General features: G+C 39.1%; 1 protein-coding gene and 1 long non-coding RNA gene across 4 annotated transcripts in view; one reads left to right on the top strand and one right to left on the bottom strand.

Annotated features, from left to right (window-relative positions):
• The window catches only part of LOC118833051, a 20,003-nt gene extending 2,286 nt beyond the window's left edge, over positions 1–17,717 (top strand). Inside the window, exons 2-4 of the long non-coding RNA XR_005009269.1 lie at positions 6,004–6,093; positions 10,747–10,865; positions 16,966–17,717. This is a non-coding gene — a long non-coding RNA (uncharacterized LOC118833051). The remainder of the gene's footprint in view (positions 1–6,003; positions 6,094–10,746; positions 10,866–16,965) is intronic.
• Positions 6,252–26,648, bottom strand: ARL14EPL (ADP ribosylation factor like GTPase 14 effector protein like). Of its 3 annotated transcripts, none has more exons than XM_036740416.1 (5): positions 26,566–26,648; positions 12,998–13,111; positions 9,133–9,269; positions 8,934–9,005; positions 6,252–7,228 (listed from the first exon to the last, which is right to left on the bottom strand). In XM_036740416.1, the coding sequence occupies exons 2-5, from the start codon at positions 13,100–13,102 to the stop codon at positions 7,006–7,008; spliced, it is 537 nt and encodes a 178-aa protein (XP_036596311.1). In that variant the 5' UTR covers positions 13,103–13,111; positions 26,566–26,648; the 3' UTR covers positions 6,252–7,005. The 3 variants fall into 3 exon arrangements, with proteins under 3 accessions (XP_036596311.1, XP_036596319.1, XP_036596325.1); XM_036740424.1 differs by lacking the exon at positions 26,566–26,648 and adding an exon at positions 15,071–16,003; XM_036740430.1 differs by lacking the exon at positions 8,934–9,005.

Genomic DNA, 26,648 nt, shown 5'->3' with positions numbered 1-26,648 from the left:
GCTAGTCAGCACCTTCTCTGCAACTTACAGAGATGCCAGGGCACAGAGAAGTCAAATCACTTATTCAGTCTCACATCAGTATGTGTCAGAGGTGGGACTTGAACCCAGGTATTCCTAGCTCTGAGACCAACTCTGTATTATGCCACGATGTCTTTCACAAATTTAATATACATCTTAAAACCAAAAACTATGTAATAGAAGTTAACGGTTTCATATACAATCTTCCTTTATCTTACTCCCTGACACATACTCTTCTATCCAGTGACATAGGCATCCTGGATGGTCCATGAACAATTCTCTCTCAGCTCCAGGCATTTTCTCTGGTCATTCTCCATGCCTGGAACACTTTCCCTCCTGTGTTCTGACTATTGACCTCCCTGGCTTCCTTTTAAGTCTCCACAAAAGTCCCATCTTATACAAGAAGCCTTCCCCAGCCCCTTTCAATTCTAGTGCCTTCCCTCTGTTAATTATTTCCTATTTATCCTGAATATAACTTGCTTTGTATAATTTGCTTGCATGATTTCTCCCTCATTATGTAGTAAGCTCCTTGAGGGCAGGGATTGTCTTTTGCTTCTTTTCATATCCCCAGCACTTAACTCTGTGCCTGGCACATTGCAGGCAATTAATAAATGTTGATTAATTTCCATTATTTGTATACTGAAATGTATTTGTTGATAAAAAAAAGTTCAGTTCCTAACAAAAAAAAATAATTTAAACATGCCAATGTCACATAATTTTAAATTTGTCCATGTCCCAAAAGAATCTCTTCTGTAACATACCTAAAAAGTGGCCAGAGACCTCGGATGAGAGAGAAACCACTACCCCCTCGGGCAATTCATTCAACTTTTGGACAGCTTTAACTGTTGGAAAGTTGTTATTGATATCAAGGCTCAGTTTGACTCTGCAATTTCTATCCAATGTTCCTGGATTCTAACATCTGGAGTCAAATATATCTGATGCCTCTTTTGCATAACAATCCTTTCAGCATTTGAAGGTAGCTATCAAATCTCCTCTAAGTCTTTTCCTCTCCATACTAAGTATCTGCAGTTTCTTCAGCCAATCTTGATCTGAGATGGACTCGAAGATGCCCAGAACTAAACACAACATGCCATTTGTGATCTGATCAGGGCAGAGTAGCGAGAGAGCTAGAAGCTATGCCTCTCAATGAAGCCCAAAATTACATTAACTTTTTTGGCTACAACATCACACTACTGACTGTTGAGGTTGCAATGCACTAAAATCTCCAAATCTTTTCCAAACTGTTGTCTAACTATGCCTTTCCCAATTTCTTCTGAAAAAAAAATCTGTGTCATATTTTCACCTTATAGTCTCCAATTTCTGCCACTACAGGCTTCCTTATACAAGTAGATACATAAACCTAGGCCTCCTCCTTTAATATTGGTCCCCACCTTCATATAAAAATAAAACCAGAGGAGGACCAACATTTGGATATATGTGCATATTGACTATCCCCAACTCAATGTGGGTGAGGCTAGAAAAATCTAGCAACAAGATGAATTCAAAGCACAAGTTCCACAAAACCTATGCTGGAGAGGTAGAGAGCCAGTTTCTGTGAATCTTAGCTATGTCTCCTTACCCTAAACCACCTACAAAAATTAGTCTAGATACTTTCACAATTAACTCTGCCACCATAGTTTATTTTCTGCTTTCATAATCAGGTCATTAAAATAGAGTTATCCAAATTTATAACTGCACAGCTAGGTGATATAGTAAAGAGGAGAGTGCCAGGCCTGGAGTTAGGAAGACTCAGATACTAGGCAAGTCATTTTACCCTGTTTGCCTCAGTTTCCTCATCTGTAAAATGAGCTGGAGAATGAAATGACAAACCATTCCAGTATCTTTCCCAAGAAAACCCAAAATGGGGTCACAAAGAATCAGACATGACTGAAAAATGACTGCACGTGACTGAAAAATGGCTGAACAACAATTTTATGACTGCCAAACAAAGAATGGTAGCTGCAGAAGCAAAAAATATAAAGACAGAGTATAGTTAAGGATAACTATCTTTCCACCTAATTTGATTTCCAGCAAACAGAACAGCAGCTAGAGACTAGACAGCCAGATACTCAAAAACTTAAAAATTCACACAAGGGTTATCTTCTTCATCAAAACAAACCTTAGAATCACGAAAATATCTTCAATTATTGAAGCAATCACCTCAATCTTCCTTTTTAATGTGAATATATAAACTTAGTTAAAAACTCAGTTTTTCCTGTTTTGGTGTTGGAAGAGGAAAGGGTAGCATGTTGTACTTTTAAAATTTTCAAGTGAGAGATGGCAACTGGAAAGCAGGGACTTGCCTAGGGCTCTCCCCCAGGACCCTCCAAACATCGATAAAAAATGGCTCTGGACAAATTCTACAACTGCAGAACCCACGAAATAGCAGAGGGAAGCAGGGCTCCAGCTCAGGACAGCCTGGGTGGTCTCTGGGTAAGGTCTTGGAGCTGGGAGTGGAGCGGAGCAGAGCCCAGCATGGGTTGCACCCAGACCAACCACACCGGGAGCCGGGAGGAACAGGCCCTAGCACCCTGAATCAGTGAGCTGTGGCAGATACCAGACTTCTCTCAACCCACAAACACCAAAAACAACAGAAAAGGTTAGTGGGAAAAGCTGCGGGGGACAGAGTGAAAGGAATTCACAGTTCAGTCACCACCCCAGGGGCAGCACAGTTGGTGCAGGTACAGAACTACAGCTGCAGTTGCTTCCTGCCCCAGGCCCACCTGGTGGGAGGAATTGAGTGGCAGATCAGAGCAGGAGTGCAGAGCCTGCTTAAGATCTGAGTCTGGTCCAGGTTGGTGGTCCTTGGGGGAGGAGGAGCACTGGTGTGGCAGAGCTTGCTGTGTAGAAATAGCTCTGAAAACAACAGCGCAACCCCTCCAGCTTGGGACAAAGTACTCTCTAACTCTACAAGCAGTCATACCCTGATGAAAAACTCAAGGGTCAAGTAAGTTGGCTGGGAACATGGCCAGGCAGCAAAAACGGACTCAGATTCAGACTCAGACTCTGGAATCTTTCTTTGGTGACAAAGACCAAAACATACCACCAGAAGAAGTCAACAAAGTCAAACAGCCTACATCAAAAGCCTCCAAGAAAAACATGAACTGGTCTCAAGCCATGGAAGAGCTCAAAAAGGATTTGGAAAAGCAAGTTAGAGAAGTAGAGGAAAAATTGGGATGAGAAATGAGAGTGATGAGAGAAAACCATGAAAAACAAGTCAATGACTTGCTAAAGGAGATCCCAAAAAATAATGAAGAAAACAACACCTTAAAAAATAGACTAATTCAAATGGCAAAAGAGCTCCAAAAAGCCAATGAGGAGAAGAATGCCTCGAAAGGCAGAATTAGCCAAATGGAAAAGGAGGTCCAAAAGACCACTGAAGAAAATACTGCCTTAAAAATTAGAATGGAGCAAGTGGAAACTAGTAACTTTATGAGAAATCAAGATATTATAAAACAGAACTAAAGGAATTAAAAAGTGGAAAACCATGTGAAATATCTCATTGGAAAAACCACTGACCTGGAAAACAGATCTAGGAGAGATAATTTAAAAATTACTGGACTGCCTGAAAACCATGACAAAACTGCCAAATGAAGATTGTATATGTTAAAAGTGATAGTGAATAGAACCTTTATGTAAATACTGGTAAAAACCATTCTAGAGATATAATCTAGTATTTCCACAAACTCAGTAGCATTTCGAGACTATTTACATTGTAAAAATGTAATAGATAATAATTAGAAAAATGAAGTAAATCTCTCCAAAGACAGGTTCAAAGTTCTGCATCTGCATAAGAGATCCCAGAACTTTCAATAAGAAGGGAATTTTGAGGTGATTTAATCCACCCCACTTGTTTTACAAATAAAGAAACTGAACCCCAGAAATGTGTAGTAAATTAGCCAAAGCCATACAAATTAGTGACAGTGCTGGGACTTGAACTAAGAATTCATGACTCCTAAATCAATGCTTTCACAATACTACAGAAACTTTCCTAAGCTTAAGGTTTTGTTGTTTAGAAATGCTTTAAAGCAATGTCATAACTAATAAGAAAAGATAGTATAAATAAATCACAATGGTTCATAGGATCATAGATCTAGAGTTCAATCAGCCCTTATTAAACTGTGGGTCAACACCCCACATAGGGTCGCAAAAAATCTGCAACAGTAAAATGTTTCTGAACATGCAGTGATCAAAAATTAATTCAAAATCAAACATGTAATGAATCCGAGGTGTTTCTTGCAGCACTTGCCTGTGTTACATCCCAAAACTTCACTGCAGCTTTGGTCCTGAACACAAAGCATTTACACTTTGCACCAGGCATGCCCTTCAGGCCATGCAATGTCAATGAACGCTGCCAAAATGGGAAAAGGGGTCATGAGCAGAAGAAATTTAAGAAGCTCTGATCTAGTGCAATCCCTTCACTTTACGAATGAGGCCCAAGAAGATTAAGTAATTTGCTCAACATACAGGTAATAAATAGCAAAGCAAGGATTTAAAAACTAAGTTCCTATGACACTAATCCATCCTTTGTTTCACTTTACCACAATGCCTCTTCAAACATTTTATTTTTCTAATGCTGAGAATCTGAGGAACCACCACCTCATTTAACAGGTCAGGAAATTCAGTTGTTCAATATTAAACTTAGAAAAGCATATCACTAAAGTTATTATGGCTTATGATATGACCTTTCTAGGTTGGAAATCAGCACGAACTCATGTGTCTCAAAATTCTAACTAGTAGTTTTTGTGACTAGAGATAGAAAAAATAGCACAGTTCCCTTGGATCATAGCCCAGGGAAAGGAAACCTGTCCCAGGGCACCACAAGGTTCTATGCTGCAGGACTAGGCCCTACTGGAAGGAAGTATACCCTGGATTATTCAAGAGGTTTTTCTAGATTGTTGAAGCATACTGTTGGGTGGTACTATCTGGCACCCTCTAAATTTCCTTCCTTGAGACAAAGCTGCAATGGTTAGGTTCCTGAGGCCCCTAGTTAGAGTTCTGAAATAGACACACATGAGCATATACCAACCAGTGCAGTAGCATACACAGGTCTAAACCATATCATGTGTTCCTAGAGTTTTGATTTTGACACTTAATAAAACTCCTAGATATTTTTATACATATTCATGAGACACACTGACAGTCTTGAAAGATAGCCAAGTAGTTGCAGAGGAGAAAAAATCAATTAGACAGAGATTATACTGACAGCCTAATTTCCTCAACTAATGTAATCAGATAATACCACTGGAGTTCTTGTCAATCTGAATATAGTACAAATAGCTTAAGTGTTTTATTCACAATTAGATTTTTTTCCACTTTACCTAACAATAGCAGACTTGCAAAAGAAGTGTCTGAATTTATATAAATCTTTTTCTTAATATTTATTTCATACCTGAAACTTTTTAATGCATTGCATCAGGTTTGGCTTAAGAAGAAAAAATCTGCAATAAAAGGAATTGCATCTCTTTCCCCCGAAATGTTTTTTCAGTACTTTACCTGTGTTTCTATTTTAAAAAAAAGGTACAAACTATGTGTATGTGGTAGTTCTGCATATTCTATTTGCTTGAATTTTGCTCTTTGGAAAGTAAAATAAAAATGTACTATATTCTTCACCTAAAGCATAAAGATTGTTTTCAATGACAGGAGATGGGAAGAAAGTAGGGTTTTAAAATATCTTACTTATTCGAAATCTAATTTTCCAGTTAAGAAAAGAATACAACTAATGGTATAGTGTAAAAGCATTTGACTGGGAGCCAGATTACCTTCATTCTACTATTCTGCATCCTACCATTAATTAGCTTTATAACCCTAAGAAAGTTGCTTTGTCTTCCTATACTTCAGTTTCATTATCTGTAAAATCAAGTGAATTAAAGTATATCATTTTCAAAAATACTTTAGTTCTAAAATTCTATGATTCTAAATTACATACTCCCTGAAGTTACCTTTAATAATGACTTTTTTTTCTCTTCCTACTTTTAAATACAGCAATCTATGACAAATCCTGAACCCTGAAGAAAAAAGCAATGGAAAAGCAAAACAAGCCACTGCATTAGCTATTCATCCTGCAGCAACCTGGTAAGCACAGAGTTATCTCTATGAATTTAGTGTTACTTTACTAAGTAATATTGTTAAAGTTTTAAAATGTCACAAAGCTGCCATGGTTCATAGTAGTTAGACAGAAAGTAAAGTTTCAGAACCTCTTCATGCAGGGGGAAAAAACTACAAACAGCACACACATTTTATAAGTACAATTTATTTAGTCTAAACACTATGACTCTACCCCTATTTCTTGCAACCTTCATTCTACTATAACTCAGAATGATGATATCAAAAATACAAAAGAAACTCAGAAAAATTTCCACAATATCTGCAAACAGCATGAGGGAAAAAAGTTTTTCAGTCAAGTACTTATTCACACACTATGTCTTATAAGAAACTACTTATCAACATACTATATAACTTGAAACACATAAAACATTCTTTCAAAACACAACTCACATTTTCTTGTTTTTGTTTTTTGTTTTCACTTTCAAGTAGTAGTTGCAATGTGAAAGCCATTGGGCTCTTGGCTTTAGAAACTAAAAGTTACTATTTCTTAGTCTATATGTATAAAATATAAATTTTTGTTTATGGAAAACAGCCCAAATAATATGTCATTAATTAAAATTTAAAGGCAGTTTTTAACTGGATCTTGTGACAAATGAAACTATTAAAAAATGAGAAATTAAATGATTCTATCCTATTATGCATCAGAAAATGTTTCCTTTTTGGCATTTAGGACATCCTAAAGTTCAGAAAACTGTAACTGAGGAAAATCTGAATTGGCACATCTAAGGAGAGGTGCTTTTTTGGTTGTTCAACACAATGAAATTTTTTTTTTCATATTAATCAGACATTTTGAAAAAACCAGATGAAAAAGTTAGGCAATAACTGCCCATTCTGTGCTTAGTTGCTGTGTAAAAAAGCACAAATCTTCTCACAAAGACCTCAGTCAGGAACAAAATATGGCAGTGTACTAACAACATCACCACCCTCGGTTACAATATCATCATAGACCCATTTCCTATTACAGCGGCACTCCGGTCCACATTTGTTTGAGTTACACTTGGGACATGGATAGAAGCAACCTAGGCAGTTCTTCTCCAGGCAGTCACATAAGTCTGCACCATTACAAATCAGCCGGCCATTCTTGTCATATTTCTTCATCACTCTGCAAGAAAAAAATCATGACTATAGTTCACTTTGTTTTCAACATTTAAAGTGAATTATCTCTAGGTAAACTTCATTTTAAAAAATTCCCTTCACACTGTGCTAACAGAATCATGGTTAAACAATGATATTTCTGTATACAATTCGATAGTCACACCAAAGATAATCCAAAGCAACTTGAACTGTTAACAGGAAAGAAAAACAACTACTCAACTAGTCACATACAGTAACACCTCATTTATCCGGCACTGTTGAAGAATTAGGTGTTCCATTTAAAGGAACTATTCAAAAAAGAGAGTTTGAATTTACACCTTCAAATTCCAATTTAAAAAAAAAAAGTTTGGAAGGAAATCTTTCTAAAATGCATTATACACATACCTATTTTCTAAAATCACAGATATTAAACTTAATTAAGCCCTTTCTTGATGATTCAGGCATATAAATTATCATACAAAGATGGAATATGATGGTTTTTCTATGACCTCTCCTGCTGCTGGGCATCACTTCTGCTGTCATGATCATTTGACTCTTGCAGAGCTCACCTTTTTAAACTGCTTTTAATATGTTGTGGTCTGAGAAATCAGAAGGCCAAGGCTGTTAGAACTGTATATAAATAGAGCATTTTCCTACAGAGTAGACTATGAGAACTTTAATGCACTGGATTTGTAATAGCTAATCATGTTTCTCTTAACAGAAAGCTTCATTAAAAATAATTCCTGATTTGAAAAAACTTCATTAACATTGTGAAGATGATGTGCCTTATATCAGCCTAACAAAAGTACCTCTGTAAAACCTGCATTTTCTCATTCCACATTAGGCAAAAATGGAAATAGACTTTACCAAAACTGTGTAGTTCCTCCTTTGTCTCAAGTCCTCTCCCCTAAGTGGCAAGGCCTCTACTTCACCTTAACTTATAATGCCTAATGCTTTCCTTTCTTTATCCCTTTCCGCTTAAAACAGAGAATGAGCTGACAGCAATCATTTAACTTACTGATTCTTATTTTGTTATGAATGAGTTTGTTAATAGTAACCAGTATTGTTAACTTAACCATCATATTTCTTTAATTGTGAAACAAAATGCTCTGTCCTCTGGTTAAGGAATTTCAGATATCATTAAGTATATGAGGTTATTTTATGAAAATGTACAAGAAACAGAGGAAGGAGAAAGAGCCCCAAAATCATACTACTCAACTGGAGACAGGGGAGAGAGAAGAGAAATCTTCAGAACTCCAACTCCACTTCCTACAGACTTTTTTAAGAGCTGGAAGGGATCTTAACACCTTCATTTTATAGATGAGAATAATATGCTCAGAGAATTAAATGCCTCAGAGAAAAAAAAAAGCCTGTCAAACAGGCAGTAAATAGCAAAGTCAGAAGATTTAAACACATTTAAATACATGTTCTACTTGATCTTAGCCGGAAGGACAAGAAGTAATTCTGTATCACCCCAGAGGAAGACTATTCCTGAGAGTGGATAGGGGCAGAGATGCTTTTCTTTCTTCACCATCAGCTTCTTCCAGACACTAGAGCCTTCCTTGCCCTACAGAACATATGCAGGAAGCTATTCTTCCTCCAGATGCTAGGCCTTCTCTATGTCATCTCTGATAATGAAATTTCTAAACTTAAAGTACGTAATTGTAACACAGTTCCTTTAATAGAGGTATTACTGTATTACAAAGGCTCAAGGACCATTTTTTTTTACTTACTTCCTGCTTCTTGGCTGTGTTCCAGAAGGATGAGGATTCCGTAAGCCTGACCTCCGGATAAATGGGGTACTACTGTAATTTTAAAAAGCTTTTCTTATAAATCACAAAACAAAAAAAAAACCACCCTAAATTACAAATCTTATGTAAAGGAAACTCATTCCACAATCTCATACTCTAATATGGTAAATTATTATCTTACTTGTTTGCAGAGAAATACTCATTCATCTTTGACTTGTGGGCCTTCTTTTTCTGCTCTCTAGTTTCAGGATTGAAGTCTGCAACCTGAGGTCCTGGGTTTTGAAATGCTAAGGATTTTAATTGTCGCTCTATTTGTTGCTATAAAACAAATAAGAGTTGTTAGTAACTACAGTTTTATAGTTTCATAGCGTTTTATTTTTGCTCATATTGTATTATTCATATTTCTTATAATGGCATGGAAATATATAGGTATTTTACACACCAAACTCTGAAGAGTGTTTGAATTTTTCAAGACATTAATTCTTGTCATTGTTAGAAGCATATAAACTCTAAGACCTTTGAATTCTACATGTTTTTATTTTAAAAAGGTCTTAATATAGCCAAATACCTTCATGATGGAAGAAAAAAATCCTTATGCCACAAACACAAATTGCTAACCTCCACAGCACCTCTTACATTTATTTATCCCTTTCTTTCTACTTAGGAAGCCTAGTTCAAGGCCTCACCACTCTCACCTGGATTATTGCAATAGCATTCTAATTGGTCTCCCTTGCTCTAATCCATCCTCCACACAGATAGCAAATTAATATTCCTAAAGCATGGGTGTGATTATGTCACTTCCCCACTCAAAAAACCTCAATGGTTCCTATTGCTTCCAAAATCAATACCTACTCTTTTGTTCCACATTTGAAGCTCTTCACAATCTCATTCCAGCCTATCTCCCAATGCTGGTAATACATTATTCCTCATCAGCCAAACTGTCCTACTTATCACAGGATCTTAAATTTAAAGCTAGTGTCCAACCCCTTCATTTTACAGATGAAGAAGCTGAGGCACAAAGAGGCGAAGCAACCCACAGCTAGTAAGTTCTTGAAACAGGATTTGAAACCAGTTCTTCCTGACATGAAGTCCAGCACTACACCATGCTGCCCGTTCCTGATCTTTCATCTTCTATCGCCATGGTTTTTGCATAGGCTCTCTGTTCCCTGAGCCTCCTGCTTTGGGCTTCTTAAAATCAATCCCCTGGCTTCCTTCAGAGCTCAGCTCAAGTGCCACCTTACTCTAGAAGTCTTTCTTGACCCTCTCAATGGCTAGTGGCTCCCCACAAATAATTTTGCATATATTTTGCATTTAATTTTCCATCTCATGTTGCTTCCCCCTTACTGTGATCTCCTGGAGGACAAGGATTGGTTTGTCCCAAGGAGCTTTTGTTTATGTGAGCTATGCCTATCGATATTTACTGTATTTAGAAATTAAAATGCCACTAATACTTTGAAAATAGCTTTGACCTCATAGAAGGTCTTGGGGCCTGGACCACAGTAGGCACTTCATGCTTGTTGAATGAATGAAATATGCATCCAGGGCTCAACAGCAACGTCAACATCAGGCACCTATAAGAGGTAGTACAACAGTATACGTTTCCAAATATAATCAGGTGTTTAGACTGACGTCCCTGTGGGACACAGAAAAGGTCCAAAAAATAACTGTGAATTCTTGGAATTGCAGTCATAGACAGATGGTTCTCTTCCCAACATGGGAGGGAGGGAGACCATCATGAGTTAGAGCCGGGGCAATCTTCCCCTCCTTGGCTGCCATCTGCTCTCCTCTCTTACAGCAGGAAAAATTCCAGGTACAGCGGAAAGTCCAGCCCTGCCTTTGAAACTGCAATAGTATCATTTTCTCACAAAGCAGGAAGAGAAGTTTCTCTGAGACTACAATTCCCAGAATTCACAGGTAGGTTTTAGAATTCTCACTGACCTACAGGTGGAAACGGTCCAAACATAAAGCTGAACCATTATCAGGTATCTAAGCACTGACCAAACGTTACATAAACTGTAAGCTTGCGGTAAAGTATCACAGTAGGCAGGTATTCACAAAAGAGAACTCCAAATCTATTATCCCACTCCTACGCCTAGAACGGTTCTAGAACTGGTGCCAACCAGCACCACCCTTATTAAAAAAAAATTCTAGAGATGTGGACTTGAATTATGCGGACCCATAGAATACAACTGAACTGATGGACAAACTTAAAGTGAAGGATTTACAAGACTCAGAGAACAGGAAAATTCTCACTTAAACTGGTTAAGATTATAGGATTTTTAGCTTTTAAGTTACAAATTAACGAAGAAGAAGAAATCCAATACTTATATTTCTATTTTAAACACTGAAGTAGAAAGTATGCCATTTTAAGGAATATTAAGAAAGAATATCAAACAAATAAAATTTAGTTTGTCCTTTATCTTCAATAAAAGAGAAACTAGCAAGGGATGTTCATTAGGTATGATAAATTGGGAATAAAATCATACAAGCCATTAAAATATGTCTTAATTGTTATGAAAGTAAATCAGTCTAAAAACTAATTAGGATTATTTTTGCTCTGGCTTAAAAAAAAGAAACAAAACTTGTGACTGTGGTAATGCCTAAATTTGGTCTACTTGTAGGTATGGCCACTGAAGTCATAAACATTACTTTTTAAAATCACATCAGTACAGTACTCTAAGTAAAAATATATGAGATCAAAAAGTATACGAGATCATTAATTTAAAAAACATGACTATATCAATATTTTAGAAAGCATGATTTTATTGTACTGGACTAGAAATTAAAAGATGAGTTTTATTTCGGTTCCAATGCTATATTGTATAAAATCAAAGAATCAAAACTGAAAGGGATCTTAGAATTCATCTAGTCCATCTCCCTAAAGGATATTACCTAAAGTATTTTGTTTCTGATGCCTCAATGTACTTAAATTAACACATCTCCTGCGGGAGAGGCTACTTTTTCCTTAAAAGGAATTGAAAACTATCATAGAGACTTAACTAGTACAGAGGACTAGAGCTTGAACCACTGATGTAGTTTCCTGATTGTCTGAGTACAAAAGCCATCACAGAAGTCAGTGGCTCCTTTTTTAACATGGGCTTCTGACTTGCAGGTTACCACAGCCAAGTGCCAAGGCAAGGAAGCTGTGCCCAACTGAATCAATGCTGCATCCTTGATGAACATCCTGTCCATGCTACTCCTTAGTAAACTTCTTGTTAAGAAAAGTTTTAAGGAAGGAAAAAAATGGCCTACAAGTATCTCTTTTCACCACAATCCCAAACCTGTACCATCAGACAGGCTGAATCAGATTTGGACTAGAACATCTAGTTTCTCTCTAATCCAAAGCAAGATTGAATGGGCGAAAGATGTTCCTAGATTATGTACTACTTGGTGTGTCACTACTGAGGTAATTCCTAAATTACTAACAAATTAAATTCCAAAAAATTGTTTTTAAGTCAACTTTTTACATCTCAAACCCCATTTTCTCATAGGAAAAATGTTGCAAAGGAGGGTCAGGTCCTCAAACCAGGCCACAAAAAGCTCATTAAACCCATAATACACCTAATGTTTGAAACCCCATAATGCTTTGTAATATATAACAATGTTTCTTTGAGGAAATACACTCAGAATTTCGACTTGGGACGTCTGGAGCCTCTCTTCCCACAAGGTAGCCCTGGTAAAGCTCTTCTTTGACCACCACTACCTCCTGGGAAGTGGGAATAGACTACTTGCCAAGCTCCAAGACACTGGAGGACTTCTATTATCTGAGGCAGGGACTCCTAGGGTTAAAGAAGAAAGGAACTAGATTAGAGGCAGGATCTGTTGCAGTCATGTAAACAGAAAAACATGCAAGGAAGGCAATCCCTAGCACCCTGCAGCTGTCAGAAGAAAAAGTATGGACTTGCCATTTCATTAGCACAATGCCTGGCACACAGTAAGTGCTTAAAATCTTAATGATAGATATATTAAATTCAAGAGAAATCTATAGTGAAGGTTACATAGATAAGGAATTTTTGTATAACACTAATATAATTCTTATTTCATACCAGTTGCTTCTGTCCAATTTGACATTCTCTCTCGGGAAAACTTGAGTCTGCCTGTTCTTGAGTGGAACTGTGTTTTGCATTATCAAGTTCAGATGGTTCACTCATTTCTGATCACTAAAAAAAATTCACGAAAGTGACACATTAAAATACTATGAACTTGGTAACATATTAGAGAGATAATTTCTATATTACCAACTTGAGCTAGCATACTGTGTTTTTTTCCTTCGTTTTTTAATTGCTAAGTCTCAGGAAGGGTGGTTGGGACTCACTAGCTCCATTTCCACACCACTCCTTAAGCTTCCACCCACACCATTCTGACCCTCCTCTCTCAAAGATTTCTAGCGACTCTCTACCAGAAAGGTAGTGTCTTCAGTCTCCTTTGCTCACTCCACTCATTTTAGCTAAATATGAGTATTCCTCTTACATCTGCCTGTAGAACTCACTCTCACTGCTTCAACTTTAAGGGACTGGCTTTAAATTGTACATTTGTAGCCCTGATTTCTCACCTAAGCTCCAGTCTAAAACCTAATTCCCTGCCAAACATTTCCATTTTTGCATTTAACTATCCTCCCAAAACAACTGTCTCCAAACAATTTTGTCAAAGTACCATCTTTCTCCCAATTACCTTGGCTCAAAACCTCTGAATGAACTGACACTTCAGAGTTCCTTTCTTATGCTGTCTTTCTAAATGCATATCTTCTCTCTCCCTACTCAAGCACGCTCCAATCTGCAGCATGGTAGAAGTGCTGACAAGGCAGAGAAATTACAAGAATACTGCTCAAGCAGTCCCCTGGTTACATTCCTCAACAGTCTGCACTATTCAATTGTAAATACCAGAGAACTGTGGGGAAGGAGAGATCTTTGAGCGTGCATGAAGGTGCTAACAATCTAACCAAACCAGAGAAGTTGCTAGGATAAATCCTGACCGTCAAAGTTAGCTTCTACTACTATCTAGCACTGAATGTATTACGTTGCTTGGATCAACTAGGTTATAGCCATTAGATCTACATAGTAACCCCAAAGAAATGCTTTGAAAGTGAATTTTTAAAACTAGAATTTTAAATTAATGGTCCCTAAAATGGTCAAAATGTTTTCACTAACACAGTCATAGGAAAGGTTTACTCATCTTCCTCTCATCCTCTAATACCATCACTAATTCCCACACTTGCCAACTGAAAAGTGGTCGACATTTTTGACAATTGTGGTAAATCCCATCAAAACAATTTTTTGCAGAAGGATGTAGGTGATCACTAAATCATTTAAGTTAAAGCTCTAGCAGATGGCTCCTTCAGAGACCAAGTTCACATATGTAGCCACCCACAAAACTGCTCAATAACCCCCTGAAAATATCTGTGGCCATTATGAAAATGCTCATCTCTTCCTGTACAAGCAAAGTTAACTGGAATAAAACACAGCTATCATCAAATTAATAACTCCAATCCAATATAATGCTGATAATCAATAACTTTAGCTAAACCCTCTAAGTAGACCTCCCTATCCAAGTTTTAAGTGTTCATACAAATATCTCCTAGAGACTTTTAAGGCTGGGAAAAAAAAATAAAAACCTTCAATAACAACAAAGTTTTCTGTGACCAGGAAGCCACATGGTGGTGGAGAGAAGAGAATTCTATGAGATGCTTACCTAAGACCAAAAGTAAATCATATCACTCTCAACAGTTGCTCTACTAAATATGCTTGGGAAATCAATTTACCTTAAATACATAAATGACAAAAATTTTTCTAAGTCCCTGCAGGAACAGTAGAGCTCCTTCACACTCATTTTCTTTTACTCTATATTTATATGAAAGACTCTCAAAGAGCTCCTTAATTTTCTCACACTTGCAACTGCAATTCATATATATTTAAAAAACCAACATTCTGTGATTACCACCCCAACACTATCATTTTTAGGAGGAATAAAGATTAAAATGCATCAAGTGTAAAGAAAAAGAGAAATTTAGAAGCCAGCACTAGCCACAATACTAGTTTCTATAGAATTTTGAGGACTTCCCGCTTTTCCCCTAACAGTTTTCTTCTGCAGAGACTACAGTAGGAAAGGAAAGGTATACATACCTTCAAGTCTGATTCAAAATAATCGGCTGCAATACGTACCACGGGAAGAGAAAGAGAGAGAGAGAGATTGTATTCTCTTGTTTCCTTTGTTTTGCCAGGAAGCCACAGATTTCTCCAGGGAAAACTCTAAGGCCTCCAAGGTGCTCCTACAATTTAATGCTGCTATAATAATGGCTTAGGAGAGGAGGAAAGAAAAAAATATATAAACTTTTATTTTGCCTTATTTTTCACTATGAATCAGGTTTTCAAAATCACAGCAAACAAAACAAGTTAGCTCAGCCACCTTTCCCACAAGACCTAGTAACATTTGCATAAACAAAATCTGTCTCATTTTGCCGACTAAAATGATTAATGCACCTCCAAGCAAAAAGCCGGCCAGTGTTTCCACAGGCAATCTTAACCTACCAAAAAAACATTTTTCCCCCAAAGTTCAAGCAAGATCAGGCAGAAAATCAACTTCCTTAGAAAATGTACTAACCTCCTAGTCCTAAGAAAACCAAAATAACAGTGAAGTCATAACTATCTCTGTGCGTATGTGATAGCCGTAATCGTGGTAAAATTAGAATGAAAAAATACGATAATTCAATTTAACATATAGTTAAGAGTCTGTTATGTGCAAGGCAGTTTGTTAGACCCTAGTGAAACAAAGGCAGTGTGAAAAGGCACTGCCCTCAAGTGGCTTATATTCCACTTATCTATGTTAATTATTTGTCTCTCTTTGATAATGGCTTTGGTGTATTTACACGTGTAAATACACGCCTTGCCAGCCCCGAGCTATGCCCTCCTTAAGGGAAGGTGTCACCGCAGCGATGCTTGGCACGTGGGCGTCGCCATAATACTTATTAATCCATTGTGCATAATCATTAGCTTGATTGGACAAATAAACTTGAGATATTGGGGTGGGGGGGAAATTTGGCCATAAAATTTACTCTCTATACAAATGTAATTTTGGGCTACTCGATTTTTATTAGCGCCTTTTGACTCGCTAGCTAGTACCCACTTAAATATAGGGAGAAGCTATAAATTCTATTTTTTCTTTTTTTGCCAAGGCTTTCCCATTTCAGACACATTGTCAAGGATGGATGGGGCTGCTCCCTTCCCCTCACACTCCTTTCCCAGCTGGGGGGGAAATTCATTGCTCCAAATAAAACGAGGACCTCCTCCCCTCTGCCTCCTTTCAGTGCTGGGGCGCCCAAGCCCCCTTCTTCCCACTTCCAGGACCCACAGCCTCCATATTGGTTCCCACCCTTCTCCCCTCCCCCACCACCCCTCCAACCCCCACTTCCCTCACTCAGTTGAGGGACTTCCATGAAGAGAAACCCTCAGGGGACAACAAAAAAAAAACATAACTGAAGCTCATTGAAAATATTTTAAAAAAAACAACAAAAAACAAAACAAAACAAAAAACAACAAAAAAAAGGAAAAGTCAAGAAATCTTTTTCGAAGGGAAGGGCGGAGGTGGGGGAGGGGAGGAGAGGCGTTTACACTACAACACTGACCAGACTCCCTCGAGCCCCAGCAAGCACAGCGACCAGTGCCACGGACCCAAGGAGCCACACCAACTACAGCCTCAGGCGAGAACAGTGGGAGGGGCTTCAACGGGGCGGGGCTTCGATGGGGCGGGGCTTCTGGGGCACGGCACATGCTCCCTCTGCGCTCTCTTATTGGCTCCATCCAGGACTGACAAGCTCCCTGTGGTTCCAGAGCATCTAACAGCCCTCCTTGGTGAAAAGGCAGGTGGGGGCTTTGAGGAGCTGGTGGTTATTGTCGTGTCCTTTTTTTGTTTGTTTATTTTGTTTACTAAACTCTCAAAAAAAAATCCCTCCCCCAAAACAAAACTCAAAAGTTAAAAGAAAGTTTGTTTTTTGTGTTTTTCTGAAATTCCCGTGCTTTAGGTGGCATTGTCAAGAGAGTTGGAGTCATGTGGCCCCGAGTTCAAGTGAGACGGTTACTTGTTATGTGACTATGGACAAGTCAGGTAACTTCCCTCAGCCTCAACTTTCCAGTCTGTATGATTGGAAATCACCTACTTCGTAGGACTGTTTTGAAGCTCAAAATGAGGCAAAATATATTGGCAAACTTTTAAGTCTCACGTGGTGTTTCGATAACTTAAAACTGCCCTAAGATTTTTGGGACAACCTGTATAAATGCTAATTATTATTATTCGGCTATCACCAGATTCCAAACATAGGGAGAATGGAAGAAAATCAAAGAAGAAATCAGTTTTGGATCTCTCTGTATTGTGGTGCACTGGGTAACTGCATGTGTAGTCTGAGAACTGGTTTCCAATTTTGGGGCTGCCACATACCACCTGAGGACCTTTCAGGGTTGGGAAACCTTCGTCCTTGAGGCCACGTGTGGCCCTCTAAGTCCTCAAGTTTGGCCCTTTGAATCCCCCTAATAAAAAGCTTTGTTCTGTAAGACTCAGTCAAAAGGCCACACCCAAGGACCTAGAAGGCCATAGGTTTCCCACCCCTGCTAGGTAAATCACCTTTCCTGGACCAAGTTTCCTTATCAGAAAAATCATGGTGTTGGGCTAGTTAACCTCAAGGTTCTCTTCCAACTCTAAAACAATGATGCTACTAAGATGTTTTCCTAGGAGGACATTTTGACTTGGTTATGAATATCAAATGTTTTCTTATTACATATTATTTCAAAGAACTTCAGAGAATTAGCCAAATTCTCTTGTTCCAAAATGTTTTTGTATCAGAGACTATTTTTGTTTTGAAGGCCTCTGTCAAGGACTTGAAAATATCTTTATACCAAAATTTTCACTGTACTAGTGTTATCTTTTATAATGGAATTTGATAAATACTGAATGCAAATTTATTTTGATTGTGTCGGAGTGGCAGGAGTGTCAATATTAAAAAAATAAGCCAGCTTTCTTTTTGCTTAACACTTCAAATTTTAATAACACATCTCAGTTATATGACTGTAAGATTACAGAAGTTTTATATACATCATTTCATTTGAATCTCATAACGAAGAGCAATATACTACTGATCTCTGATTTACAAAGGTAGAAATTAGGGGGGGAAAGAAGGAAGGAAGGAAGGAAAGAAGGGAGGGAGGAAGAGAGGAAGGAAGGAAGGAAGGAAGGGAGGGAGGGAAACAAGCATTTATTAAGTGCCAGGCATTAAGCTAAGCACTTTACAAGTATCTTCTCTATATAACTCAGCTGAGAAATACTTCCTCAATTCTTAAGCCATTCTCAACTAGTGAAGGTAGGCTATACCCCAGATTACCAACATAGGAAATAGATTTGATGTTTGACTGATGACTTTGTATTTTGAAACTGTCTTTAAAAAAAAAGGTAATTTTCATCCAAAGGAAGAATTTTCTCCCTTTATCAAAGCTAACTCTTCTGGGACCTTACTCCTACACTTATTGCCAGTTCTTCTAGACTCTTTAGTCTCGGCCTCTCTCGTTAAGCATTTGAAGGTTTACTTAGTCTTTAAAAAAATTTTTTTTAAACCCTGTAATGGTCTTGTCTTCTTTACCAGCTGGGTTCGTTTCAAAGGCCTCATCTGTAAAATGATGGGGTTGGACTAAAGAAGGCCTGGAGTTCTAAACCCTAGTCTCAAAGTCATTGATTCTTTTTCATTAACTTGTGGAGTTATGGGGACAGGTAGGAAATCAAAGAAAGTGTCCAAAATGTGCATCCAGTAGGTGAAAGCCTATAAGCAGTTCAGGGAGAAGGCCACTGCAGACAGGCAGCAAGATATGAGAAGAATCTGAAGGTGGTCTCTTAAGAATTAGCCCTAGGAAATCAACATTTGACATCAAGGAAATCTGTCAACAGATAATAGAGGCTTAAACACTGGGATTCCAGACAGCTCTCTGATTCCAGAGGAACTGGGATACCAGCTAGCTAACCAAAGACTGGGTATTTGTCTCTTCGTGGCATTTAAGAGTGTTTACCACTCCTTCCTAAAATTTTCTTTTCTCTTTGCTTCAGTGACTCTCTACTATGCTGGGTTTTTTTTTTTTCCTTCCTGTGCTTTTTTTTCTTCCTTTCTTTTTTAAAATTGGCAGCAGTCTAGCACTGGTAACCATTCTGGACAGTGTGAACAGGCAATCACAGCTTCACAAAACTTACATGAAAACTAGGTTTATTAGAAGAGAATTGAACATGCATGTGGAACCCAAAGAGTTCACAATCCATACAGAAACTTGCATGTTTGTGAAAGCAGGACAAAGGAAGGAGGAGAAAACACAAATCTCCGCCTAAAGGGGCATGGCATGGGAGGTGCTGTAAAGGTGAGAAAACCCCTCCAAAAGGAAAAAAGCATTGGCAAAAACCTCATTCTTTTCCCTTGGGAACTGCTAGACTATGAAGATAGGATGGTCTGCTTATCTACAGGGTCCTGGCTGCACAAGCAGTTTCTCAGCCTAGTGCAGACTGACTGGCAGCTGTCTTGACTCCCAAGGATACACAGGGAGTCCAGTTTGGGATGCCAACAACAAATTGTCAGCCAGCGAGATGGTGGAGGCGGCGGGGATTTCGTCTTTGACATATTCGGGTCCTCCAGCGTGCTCTGGGTCTACTGTTTCTGAAAAATATGGCAACTCAAAAAAAAATCCAGGGGACCCCTTAACAATCCTTAACAACAGCTAAAGCAACAAATAAACACATGATTTCAGGAAATGATAACCAGTTCTAAGATTACCAAGCCCACCAGCTCTGGAGGTTTCATATACTATACCAGAGACAACAGGTGCAGCTGCATCCTAAATGTGTGTGTACCTTAAGGCTCTGATCTAATCCCTTTCTTTTCTCTTGGGCTAGTGGATAGAGACCTTGCTTCAGAATCAAGACTCAAATTCAAGCCTCACCTCTGACACATACTCACTAGGGATCCTAGTTAAGTGACTCTCAGTGCCCCAAACAGCACTCTAAAACTATCAATTATAGAGAAAGAGCTGGTTTGCATTGGCAGAAGAAGCTTCTGTTACTTATGAGAAAATCATATTGATTCTACCTTGTGATTGATTCTATTCTGTATCACTGCTAAATGTTTTATACGGATGCCTAAGCAAGTTTCTTTGTCCCTGAGTTAAGCCCAGAAGTTTATGAATTCAGAAGCTCGGTTTTCCTCTCTGAGTTAGATTTAAAAGTTCACTTTCCCTATAAATTGGGCAGTTAGATGGCACAGTGGATAGAGAACCATGGCTGCAGATAGGAAGACTCATCTTCCTGAGTTCAAATCTGGCCTCAGACACTTACTAACTCTGTGACCCTGGGCAAGTTGCTTACCCCTGTTTACTTCAATTTCCCCATCTGTAAAATGGATTGCAGAAGGAAATGGCCAACCACTCCAGTATCTTTGGCAAGAAAACCCTAAATGGGGTCCCAAAGAGTTGGGACACGGCTGAAAATGACTGAACAAACAAAATTTCTTACAAATCACTTTAATTAAAAGAAAACCCATTATCTCTATATCACTGGCTGTCCTTATACAGTTAGAAGAAATCTGTTATCTGTATGCCATTCGTTATTCTTGCCGGTACACTAAATCAGAAAGATGAAAGGAGGGATTGTTGCTAGCTCAGCATTCCTGATTTCCAACCAACCATATTGTTTTACCTAACTTTGATACTGCCTTCTATTTTTTGGATGCTGCTCCTTTTGTCTATAAAAATGGCCTGTCAGCTCTCATTCTAAGGTCTTAGCTTGCTAAGGAGGCTGAGGCCCTGTTTAATGGCAAATTCACACTTTGCTAATAAATTGGTCATGCTGGGAGCTTTGTACCTCAGTTCACATCGATTTCAATCACAACACATAAAATCACAGGTCTGGTAAAAAAAAAAAATCACTCCTTGTCTTCAATTATTAGCACTAAACTTATCAGCAGCAATGTAGTAAAGTGGAAAATGATGGAGAACCTTAGAATTAGCAGGCCCAGATTTTTACTTTGGTTTTCCCACTAACTAGCTGTGTGATGAGGGACAAGTCACTTCACGGGGCTTTAGTTTCCTAATGTGCAAAATGGTCCCTTCCAGTTCTAAAATTCTGTTAATTCCCAGATCTCTAGTTGAGACCTCGTTTGCTTTCCAGTATTTTCACTGGGTTGTTCACTGTTTCCTCAACATTTAAAATATCCAAAACCAAATTCATTTTCCCCAAACTATCCCGTTTTTGAAAAAACAGCAGAATCACCGGCAAGCTCATAAACTAGAAACTTTGAAACTCCTTCATCTCATATTCCCAGTTCTTTCTCCCAGTTCTCTTCTTACTTCCTTTAAAATGTCCCTTAGATTCACCCTTCCCTCTAAATTTTTTGAGTCACTATCATACTCAAGGCCTTCATCATCACAAGCTTAGATTACAACATTGTCAGGCACGACAGTAACTTCCTATATTGTTTTCCTATCTCTAATCTCCCATTCCAATCCATGTTGCAAACTACCATAAACTGTTGTGGTTCTCTTCATTTTTGAAGAGGACAAATAACATCATGGAGTGATATCTTGATTTGCACGTGACTTGAATTTAAGTGAGGCAGAGTTGCACAAAGTCATCAGCCTCACTGTTTCTTCCTTGAGTCATAGAAGTGAGTGACAAGACAAAGGTCAAGATGACTGGCGATGACCCAGAATGTAGTGGATGATCTTGGCATCTTTGATGTCTGCCCAAGCTCTGAATGTTCCACAGTGCCAGCTCCCCACATCCCCCTTGGAACAAATTCTTCTTGTCCCTCCATTCTGCTAGGGGAAAACTTTCTCATGCTTGGGTTAGACAACCCCCTAACTTACTGATGGATTTGAGGCCCGTCAGTTTCCCTCAACCTGGTTTAGTCTGTCTGCCAAGATGATTTTGTCAGGGTACTACAGCTTCTTGAAGCCACAGGTAAGAGTTGGGTGAAGGTGGAAACCAAAGGTGACTGAGCGGCCCTGAAAAGGGCTCAGCAAAACCTTATACCAGAGGTGCTGGTCCTCCTGAACATCCAATTTTCCCTAAAAACACACTTAATTACTTTTAGGATTTGACTTTCTTACACAAAGGACTTAAATGGCTTTCAGTAGCCTACCCTCTTCAAATAATAGTGATAACAGGAATATCAACAACAAGACACTTTAAGATTTGCAAAGTGCTTTATAAATATTACATTTTGTCCTCACAACAGACCTAGGAGGTGGGCCTTTCCCATTTTATTATCCCCATTTTACAGCTGCAATTTAGACCAGAAGAGGTTAAATTACTTGCCCAGGTTAAATTGAAGCTTCTCCATCCCTCTTCCAAGGCTCTTAAGGACCACCCACCCAAAACTATCCATTTTCCCCTACTACTCCTCAATTTTCTGTTCCAGCCATTCTAGCTTCTTACTCAGTCTTCCCCACATCATGATCACTTCATCTTGGAACTTGGAATTCATGATCGTCCCCTTTCTTGTGATGCTCTTTTCTTCTCTCTCTCTCTCTCTCTCTCTCTCTCTCTCTGTCTCTTTCTCTCTCTCTCTCTCTCTCCCCCTTCCTCTTTCCCTCCCTCCCTCTCAGCTTAACTCAATGTTCAATTCCTCTATTCAATAAATATTTACTGAGAACCTAGTGATGTGCTTTCCCTTACATCTCCAATGACCCAAGACTCAATCATTCAGTCCACAAGCATTTATTAAGTGCAGCTAGGTGGTACAGTGGATAGAGTACCCAGCCTGGAATCAAGAAGATCTTAATCCAGATCTGGCCAGAGACACTTACTAGCTGTGTGAACCTGGGCAAGTCACTTAACCCTTATTTGCCTCAGTTCCTCATCTGTCAATGGGGACACATGGGAGCTGAAAATGACAAACCACTCCAGTATCATTTCCAAGAAAAGCCCACGGACAAGTCTATGGGATCAGACACAGTTGGACACAACTGAAAAACGTGTCAGATGCTACCAAGTGCTGGGGATACAAACAAAAGCAAAAACATGGTCTCTGCCCTCAAGGAACTCACATCCTAATGGAGACAGCATGCTAATAGCTATGTACATACAGATATATAGGAATGGACGGAAGATAATCTCCAAGAGATGGCTCAGGGATGCACATTGGGGGAGGGGGAGGGGAGGAGGAGAAGCAGTGGGAGAGTCCTGCTGTAAAAGGTCATTTTGGGAAATTATATGCAAGCAAACTCCCAACTACTGGCCATTTTGATCTTATTCTCTGAACTTTTATAGACAGTACCACACATTTTAGCATTTAATTGTTTTCTGTTTCCACATACACAGAGTCTTATACCTCAGTTTCTTCATCTATAAATTAGGCAGTTAGACTAGTGAATTGTCATAGTCAAAAATCATCAGTAAATTAAGGCAGCTAGACTGATATCTTGACAATGGCTTCTATGGTCCCTTCCACTTGTAAATCTGTAATCATCCAGATCGTGAATTGGATCCACTGAAATACAAAATCAGGTGAAACTACGTTATGGAAGATAGTTGGTACATAGGAACAGAGCAGAAAGGAGCCAGAGCCCCTCCAAGGAAAGCTAGAGGGAGTTAAACTGGCATGGTGTCATTACAACAAGGTTGGTACTTATTAAATCCTTGTCCCGTTCCTTTGCTTTTCCTTTATAAATTTCTTCGCCTCTTTGCTTCTGGAACATTCTCTTCCACTTGGTTCCATCTTTCTGTCTCCTTTGAGGTTCACTCTATCCAGTTATATTACCTGATACAGACCGAGGTGACTGTTACCTACAAGGTCCCCAGGTTATTCCCCCTCTTTCTCAAAGAGTTCAGCACCTAACTTAGTCTTCCTGTCCATCCCAACTCCTTCCCTTATACCCAAATGTTTCACCCTATGTGTTGATAATCCCTGAGACATCCTTCCTTCTCAGTTCTTCAAGTGACTTGATTCATATGCAAATTATCCCTAGAGATATCCATACCCTTTAATAATAATTATTATTATTATTATAGCTAACATTTATGTAACATGTACTATGTGCCAAGCCTCGTGCTAGGGGCTTTACAAATATTGTCTTATTTGATCCTCCCAATAACCCTAGGAGGCAGGTACTATTATTATTCCCATTTTCCAGTTGAAGAAAACTGAGAAAGAAGGAGTTAAGTACCTAAGGCACACAGCTAGTAAGTGTCCAAGGCAGCATTTGAACTCAAGTCTTCTGGGCTCTAAGCTCAGTGCTTTTTCCACTGTACCACCTAATTTTGCCTTTAGCCAGATACGTCCACGATCTAGAGCTCTAAAATTCCCTCATCGAAACTTCCCGTCATTCTGTATTTCCCTATACATACCTCATTCCTCCCAAACCTATTCTTCATTCTCCCCATGATTTCCAGTCCTTCTACCCACAGTATTTTTCCCAAGCCACTACCTTTCCTCTGGCTCTACTTTCTTCACTTCTCAGTCTCAACCCTGTAGTTGACCAGTTCTATTCTAAATTACTCTCTACTCTAGAATCTCTGACTCCTCTGCCCTATTTTTGTTCATTTCCGTGTTACTCCCACCATCTCCCTCTTATGCTTCTCCTCACCTGCTGCTGAATATACCTGGAGAAAGTCACGTATCAAACGTATGCTATATAATCTCAACCGGGCCCTTGCTGCAACAAGGCAACCCTCTTTACTGCTCTCTAACTAACTTTCCGCCCTGCTAAACCTCTTCTTTCCTGAAAACACCCACATTACCTTCTCCACACCTCCCACAGCTGAAAGACTCGTACTTCAATGAGAAAGAGGCCATTTGCCGTGAGCTCCCTCTTCTCTTATTTTCATCTCATAGCCCCTTGATATCACCTCTATTCTCTCTTCCTTTACTCAGGTCTCTGAGGAAGACGTGACTTTTCTCTTTACCAAGACCAGCCTCCCAAAATGTACCTTTGATCCTATTTTTTTCTGGTCTGTTCCACTAGATTATTCCTACCATCCCTTCTCTTTCATTTTCAATCTCTCCCCATCTACTTGTTACTTCTGTGCTCCCTACAAACAAAAATCTCCCCCACCATTAAAAAATAAAATAAAACTTCTGGACATCACCATGAACACAAGCTCTCTTGTTATCTCTCCTCCCTCTTACAGCCAAACTTCTTGAAAATACTGTCTTCTATTGTTGCCTTGGTTTCCCCTCCTCCTATTCTCTTCTGAAACCTCTGCAACCTGCTTCTAATCTCACTGAACTGCCCCCTCCAAAGTAACACTCTTTTGCTTGCCAGATTAAATGTTCTTTCCTCAATTCTTATCTTCCTTGACCTTTCTATAGCATTTTACACTATTGACCTCCCTCTCCTAGCTCCTCTCCTCTTTGGGTTTTTCTTCCACTGCTTTTTCTTGGTTCAACTCCTACTTGTTTTACTACTCCTTCATCCGTTCATTGGTTCATCATATCACCACCTAATTATGATTATACCCCCAGGCTCTTTCCTGAGCCCTCCTCTCTCTACACTCCCACTTGGGGACCTCATCAACTGCCATTGGTTTAGTTATCATCCTTATACAAAAAACACAAATTTTTGTATCTGGCACTAGTCACTTTCCTGAACTCTAGACCCACGTTATCCCAGATCACAGTCTGATGGACATTTTGAACTGGCTATCCCATCTCAAATTCAACATGTCCCAAACAGAACTCATGATCTTCTCCCAGCATTCGCTCCTCTCCTGAACATCCCTATTTATCAAAGACATCATCATCTTTCTAGCCTCCTAGCTTTGAAACTTTAGTGTCATTCTCCTTTCCTCAACCTCTCACCCCACCACCACTACCCAAGTGATTTTCCCAGAGCACAGGTGTAAGCATGTTTTTCTTCCCAATAACCTCCAGTGGTTCCCTATTACTTAAAGGAGCAAATATAAACTTTTCTGTTTGCATTAGAACCATCACAAACTGGTCCAAACTTACCAGCCTTGTTAAGCATGATTCCCTTCACATACTCTGTAGTCAAATCAAACCAGCCTTCTTACCATTCCTCATATATGACATTTCATTTCCTGTCTCCATACTTTTGCCCTTGCTATCTCCCTACTTTTACTCTAGACTTAGCCCATGGGCCAACTACGACACAAAGCCTATATCTTTCCAACTGCTAGTGCCCTTGCCTCCAATCACTGTCTGTGTATAGCTATGTACATGCTTTCTCCCTAAGAGAATTTACTCTTGGAGAGTTTTAATGCTCTCCTTGAGAGCAAGTTTACTTTTGCCTTTTTATTTCTAGCACCTAAACCAGTGCCTAGCATATAGGGGGTAATTAATACAGGCATATTGTGTTATGCCCTGCCCCCCCTCCAGTTTCTCCATCTTGCCCCAGCTCACCCCACTGTTTGAACTCCCATCTCCACGGACCCCACTGTTTGTGTTCCCTTCTCCACGGAAATAATCCTGCCTCAGCTTGTCCCACTGTTTGTGTCCCCATCTCCGTGGAAATCTAATTGTGTTCTTTCCCTTTAAATACTCTTTCTCTTCCCCAACTCGGGGCTGTTCGATTTGAGTAATTACTCCAAACAGTCGCACGCTTGAATAAATCCACATCCAAATTTATACCCAGGTCTCACTCACTTTTTTTCAGCACAACATTTCTGGAGGCCCCAGCAAGATTTGGGGGTGGCCTGTGGCACCCCTCAAGACCTGGGCCAGGTAGG

This window comes from Trichosurus vulpecula, chromosome 1 (genome assembly GCF_011100635.1).
Source record: "Trichosurus vulpecula isolate mTriVul1 chromosome 1, mTriVul1.pri, whole genome shotgun sequence".
Lineage (NCBI taxonomy): Eukaryota > Metazoa > Chordata > Mammalia > Diprotodontia > Phalangeridae > Trichosurus > Trichosurus vulpecula.
This window is presented reverse-complemented; position numbering and strand designations above follow the sequence as displayed.